At 39.4% G+C, this 7,062-nt stretch overlaps 1 protein-coding gene across 1 annotated transcript; it reads right to left on the reverse strand.

Annotated features, from left to right (window-relative positions):
* Window positions 1-1,470: 1,470 nt before the first annotated feature.
* Window positions 1,471-2,403, reverse strand: LOC110544859 (olfactory receptor 10J1-like). Its single transcript, XM_021630663.2, has one exon. The coding sequence runs from the start codon at window positions 2,401-2,403 to the stop codon at window positions 1,471-1,473; it is 933 nt and encodes a 310-aa protein (XP_021486338.2).
* Window positions 2,404-7,062: the final 4,659 nt, after the last annotated feature.

The following is a 7,062-nucleotide window of genomic DNA, read 5'->3' on the forward strand; positions in this document are numbered from 1 at the left end:
TCTACAGATAGATCAGGAACCACAAAAGTAAGCATCACCAACAGAATACAAGAGATGGAAGAGAGAATCTCTGGAGCTGAAGACACACTTACAGAAATGGATACTTCTCTCAAAGAAAAAGTAAAATCAGAAAAGTTCCAATCACAAAATATCCAAGAAATCAAGGATGCTATGAAAAGACAAAATCTAAGAATAATAGGAATTCACGAAAAAGAAGACTCCAGACTCCAAGGTCCAGAAAATATTTTCAAGAAAATCATAGAAGAAAATTTTCCTAACTTAAAGAAAGAGATGTCCATAAATATACAAGAGGCCTACAGAACTCCAAATAGACTAGACCAGAAAAGAAACACATCACGTCACATCATAGTCAAAACACTAAATCTACAGAACAAAGAAAAGATATTAAAAGCAGCAAGGGAAAAAGGCCAAGTAACATATGAAGGTAGAACTATCAGAATCACGCCGGACTTCTCATCAGAAACTATGAAAGCCAGAAGGGCCTGGGCAAGTATCATGGAGACTCTAAGAGATCACAAATGTCAACCCAGACTACTATACCCTGCAAAGCTTTCAATCAACATAGATGGAGAAAACAAAATATTCCATGACAAAACTAAATTTATACAATATCTACACAGCAAACCATCCCTACAGAAGATACTAGAAGGAAAACTCCAATCCAATGAAAACAAATTCACCCAAGAAAACAGGGCATACAGATAATGTCCCAACAAAAATGAAAAGAAAACAAGCAATGAAACAGGGTTAGATCATCGACTCCATTACAAAAGGAACTAACATGCATTGGTCACTATTATCTATCAATATCAATGGACTCAACTCACCAATAAAAAGACACAGGCTAACAGAATGGTTAAGATATGATAAACATAATGAAATCTATACAGATAGAGTGTGAGGTTTCTTTGGAGCTCCATGTGTGTCTGCATGGATAATTTTTCTGGAAAGTTTTAGCTCTTTCCAAATTCATTCCTTAATAAAACTCCTGAGTTTTGCATTGCTTATCTTATTAAAACACAAGGCAGATTTCTGTAATACCCTTCCTACTAACCACTTGTTCAAGCATCTAATTTATATTAAGAGAATATTCCACTGAGTAATGTTTAATGTGTGGTTTATAATTCAGCAAGAAATAGATTGGTCCCTTTAAATTTAAGCTTGAAATGAACATAAGATCATACTTTGACCTTGTAATTATCTTCTGGAGTGGGGCCAATGGCTGTCCGTGTACAGGTCTTACAAGTGACCTGTGTTTTTATTATGTTAACAAAGAGGTTGAGGAAATGAAATTCAATTATTAGAGGCTGTCTTCCAGCTTCACTTTTGCCCTGGCCCTGGGCCTGGCTGTGATGTCTAAGACTTCTAATCGCATGAAAACTGGCTTTATACCTTTATGTATCAGGTTCTATATTAGAAAGATGAAATTATTTGGAGAGAAATTAGCAGCTATGATAGGGATTTCCTACCCAGCACTTTCCGCAGAGCATCCTGGACTTCTTTGTTTCTCAGACTATACACAACAGGGTTTAGCAGAGGTGTTATGACAGTGTAAGTCACTGAGATCAGCTGATCCTGGTCTCTGGCGTTCTCTGACTTGGGCTTAAAGTAGACAACGGAGGCGCACCCATAATGAATCACAACCACAGTGAGGTGGGAATTGCAGGTGGCAAAGGTTTTTTTCCAGCCATCAGCTGAGGCAATCTTGAAAATCGTGGAAATAATGAGGACGTAGGAGACAAATAGGAAAGTGGCAGGGGCTGTGATGACCAAGAGGGTAAGAACTAATGTCAGGATGTCATTGATGACTGGCACTGCACAGGCCAGATCCAAAATGGGTCGAACATCACAAAAGAAATGTTTAATCAGTAACTTGCAAAAGGGCAGCCTGAATATGGCCATGGCTTGAATTAGTGAGAATAAGAACCCTGTGGCACAGACTGAAGATGCCAGGATGACACACACCCTCCAATTCATGATGATGCTATAGCGGAGTGGGTTGCAGATGGCCACATAGCGATCATAGCCCATGCCTGCTAGCAGGAGACAGTTGGTGATTCCAAAACCAAGAAAAAAAAATAACTGTGTCCCACAGCACTCCAAGGAGATGGATTGGCTCAGGCCCACAAGGCTGCCAAGCATGCGTGGGATGATGACCAGAGAATAGAAAGTCTCTGAAGTGGAGAGAACACTTAAGAAGAAATACATGGGGGTGTGAAGGCGGTGGTCAATACGGATAATGGTCACTATGATGATATTGCCAGCCAGAGTCAGGATGTACAGGGCAAAGAAGACAATGAAGAGTGTAAGCTGGTGCTCTTGGAAGTTGGAGAAACCTTGGAAAACAAACTCTCTTACCTCTGTGCAGTTGGCTCTCTTCATTGTGGAGCTCAGGTCTGAAATATAAAAACAAGGTCAATAATATGCCTTAGTGCCAATGATAACCCTGACCGTGAGCACACTGCAGATAAAATATTTTAAACATCAGAGACTCAGTTCAAAACTCCATTGATGGAGCTATAAAGAATTTCTTTCCTAAAGTTCTTGACTTCCAAGTATTGCCTCTAAATTTAATCACTAAAATGTACATTTAAATATATATAAACAAGAGCTATGCCTGGTGAACTTTTTCTTGTAATCTCAGTTTCTTGGTTTTGACTGGCCAGTCAGCCTAATGTGAATGATTCTAGGCCAATGAAAGAATCTGAATTAGCCGGGCATGGTGATGAATGCCTCTAATATCAGCACTCAAGGAGGCAGAGACGGGCAGATCCCTGTGAGTTCAAGGCCAATCTGATCTACAAAGTGAGTCTAGAATAGCCAAGGCTACACAGAGAAACCCTGTCTTGCAAAACCAAAATAACTCTAGTGTGTGAGTTGTGTGTGACTCAGGGAGAAACTTGAAGACGCACAGAGAGGACCCAAGATGTCAGTGCTGATAGCACACTGTGTCTGATCAGTAAGGCAGCTATGATTGCACAGCAAGCAACAGTCAGAACTGTGGGCCCCCAAACACCAGCTCCTGCATGCCTCAGATGAGATGAAACCCCCTGCTGAGGGATACAATCAGGTCAGACCTCAGGTCATCTAGCTAACCTCCCCTGAATGGTACTGAGGCACAGAGCTCCAACCTCAGACCTACAGATACCTGGGATCAGCCCCAGTCCCAAAGCTCAACCTGTTTCCCTAGTGAGACTGACCAAACCTCTGGGCTCTCTGGTTCTTCTAGAGGGCTGCACCCAGAAAACACAGTATCTGAGCAGTTGCAGCTCATTAAACTCAGAATAAGAAAGCCAGTGGCAGGGTAGCTATACCCAGGATTACCTGGTGAGAGGAGAGTCCTTGGACTCCCAAGTAGCCCAGCTAGCTGACAAAATCATACAACTGAAGAAAACTAGAATAATTTCCTGAGAACTACCCACCATGCAGAGATCATACCTAATAATCTGAAGAGGGCTCCTGTGGGAACAACCAGCTTTCTGCCCAGAGGATTTCCTGTACCACCACTGCCAACAGACACCGGAAACTACCAGGCAACACCTGAGACAGCCAAATGGGTAAAAGCCAGTGTGAAAACACAACCAACAAAAGTCAAAGTAATATGGCATCTCCAGAACGCAGTGATCCAAAGGCAAGCAGCCCTGGATACCCTAACACAAACGAAATTCAAGAAAATTACTTTAAATCTATGCTTATGAAGATGATAACAGAGGAAATGAATAAAATCCATAAAGAAATAGAGAAAAATACAGTCAAAGAGATTGTGGCCTTTAGAGAGGAAATAATTAAATTACCAAAAAAAAAAAAAAACCAAAAAAAAAAAAAAAACAAAAACAAAAACAAAAAAAAACAGAGAAATGTTTAAACAAACAGGTGAAGGAATTGAATGAAAGGCAGAATAATACAAACAGGTGAAGGAAATCAACAAAAGAGTTCAAGATCTGATTATGGAAAAGAAAAAAATAAAATCCGGTGCTTTCTCAGACAATTAGGAAGAGTGCTTCCTCAAGATCCAGCTATACCACTTCTAGGCATATATCCAAAAGAGGCTCAAGTACACAATAAGGACATTTGCTTAACCATGTTTGTAGCAGCTTTATTTGTAATAGCCAGAATCTGAAAACAAACTAGATGTCCCTCAACCCAAGAGTGGATACCGAAATTGTGGTACATTGACACAATGGAATACTACTCAGCTATTAAAAACAAGGAAATCATGAAATTTGCAGGCAAATGGATGGAACTAGTAAAGGTCATCTTGAGTGAGGTAACCCAGAACCAGAAAGACATGCATGGTATATACTCTCTTTTAAGTGGATATTAGCCCTATAATATAGGATAACCACAATCTACAGACCTAAAAAAGCTAAACAACAAGGAGGATCCTAGAGAGGATACTTAAATCTCATTCAGAATGGTAAACAGGATTATACCAGAAGCCATGGAAGAGAGGAAACAGGATGAGAGGTAACCATAGAGGCCCTCTGAAAGGCTCTACCCAAAAGGGGATTGATGCAGATGCAGAGACCCACAGTCAAATTTTGCTCAGAGCTCAAGGAGTCTTATGGAAGAAGAAGGGGAGATAAAAGGACCAGGAGGAGACAGAAGCTCCACAAGGAGACCAACAAAGCCAAAAAATGTTGGCCTGGGGGGCCTGCAGAGAATAATGTGCCAATCAAGGTCCATGTATGGAGAGGACCTAGACTGCTGCTCAAATGTAGCTGATATGCAGCTCAGTCTTCATGTGGGTTTTCCGAGTAAGGGGAGCAAGGTCTGTCTCTGATATGAACTTGGTTGCCTGCTCTTTGATCACTTCCCTCTGGTGACTAGGCCTTGCCAGGCCACAGAGGAAGAGTTTCTAGGGAGTCCTGATGAGCTAAGTTCACATGGCAAGGGAGAAAGACTCCTCCTATCAGTGGACTAAGGAAAGAAGATAGGAGGAAACAGGGGTGATGGAACCTGGAGGAGATGAGGGAGGGGCCTACAATTGGGATATAAAATAAATAATTTGTAAAAAAGAAAAATTAAGAAAAATAAAACAATAATAACAAAACCGAAGAACATACACATAAATAAAATTAAAAACCACCACCACAACAACAAAAAACAAGGCTAAGAAGTGGTAGTGCATACTTTTGATCCCAGTACTTGGGAGGCAGAGGCCGGTGGATGTGTTATTTTGAGGCCAGCCAGGTCTACAGTGTGAATTCTAGGACAGCCAGGACTACATAGAGAAGAGCTGTCTTAAAAAAGAAATCAATTCATCCTTCAGAAATGATAGACTGGGTCCCTATGCTAGAAATCAAAGTGTAATTCAATTAGCTATAATTAATAACCTGATTTAAAGCATTCTTCCCAAATGCATCTTGGTCCTTTATATAAAGGAGTACTTATAGTCCATGAAATCAATCTTGAAATTTTCTTAAGATAGTATTATGTTTAAAAAGTTAAACACATTCTTAGAATAGAATGTAACTAAATTAGAAAAAGAATTTAAAAATAGATAGCTTGAAATAATATCAATGCTTGGTATTTTATACCACAGTTACAAGAGCTCATGATGATAACTAAGAACAATTTGGAACCAAATAGTAGTAAAATAATAATAAACCAAAACATATATGACATACATACAAGATTTGTGGAGGTCATTTATACCTTAGTATGTTTATCCTTTAAAAAAAAGCTAATAGTATCCAGCAGAATGTCCATCTCTTGAAGTTAAAAAATACACGACAAAAAGTGGAAAGAAGAATAATTTGAAATAGACAGGAACAACATAGAAGAATAAAAGTATAAGATGTGTAAAGGTAAATGTTTATGAACTTAAATGTAGAATGCTAGTGAAATTACCCAAGAAAATAAGAGAATATATAAGCTCTTAATAACTAATAAATGAACGTAATTAGAAAAGATTTGAGGATAAGTAGCTTCACAACTTTATTTCAGTATATTTTAGTAAAATGAAATGGCTATAAGTATAGTGATAAATTATTCACTAATATTTAATCAAGAAACTCAAAGCTGGTACAGTTGTTGAGCCAAAAACCTGTGGCTAGCCAGATTAGAAGTCCTCGGAGAGAACCTACAACAATGATTCTTCTAAAAATACATATTAAACTGACTCCTAATGACTTATCCTTATACTCAGATTAGCAAGTATCTCAGTCCTCACTAGAGTAACTTCTAGTCTCAGTAGATGGCAATTCTCACAGATATCTACATCTGGCCAGGTTTCAAAATAAGCTCATCTGCATCACCTTTCCTCCTTCCAAGGCCCATGGATCATTTACACAAAAGGTGCCAAAAGTCTATAAGTGCCAGAGGTGGTCAGTGAATACAGGGAGACAGTGTCTTCCAGGCACAACAGGACAGCTGTACATAAGAAGTCAGAGCAATTGTAACAGGCACAATCCTGTCCAAGCTCAGACCAAATCTCAACAAAGAGAAGAGCAGTAGGTATGAAATAACACCCCAAGTATCGAGCTACTGGAAACTGATAGCTTTGGAAAAGGCAACGTCAATTTCTTTAAGACTTAATTTTGTTGCTGGTAGGTTGACCATACTTCATTGAAAAGTCACACACCTAAGAATATATGACTAACACAAACTGGACTTGATGGGTTAAGAAAATGATACAAATTTGGGTGGGTAGGGAAGAGGGTGTATCCTCCAGAGGTTGAGGAAGGGTGAAAATGAACAAAACATACTGTATGAACTTCTCAAAGAACCAATAAAAACCAAATAAACAAAACCCCTGAAAAGCCCTTTGTCTTGGTCAGAATTAATTCTCAAAGTGACACAGCCTAGAGTTATCTAAGATAGGATATTTCAATTGAGAAATTGCCTATATCAGAATGGGTCTGTGGTCATGTCTTTGGGGGCGGGGGCTGTCTTAATTATTAATTGATGCAGGAAGGCCCAGCCCACAGAGGGCAACATCAATTTTCACATAGGGAAACCACAAGCAATAATAATGCAGAGCTGTGGAGCACAGCACTAGTGGATAATTCAACAAAACGCTCTTGCACCCAGTGCTCA

Source organism: Meriones unguiculatus, chromosome 11, assembly GCF_030254825.1.
Source record: "Meriones unguiculatus strain TT.TT164.6M chromosome 11, Bangor_MerUng_6.1, whole genome shotgun sequence".
NCBI classification, from domain to species: Eukaryota; Metazoa; Chordata; class Mammalia; order Rodentia; family Muridae; genus Meriones; species Meriones unguiculatus.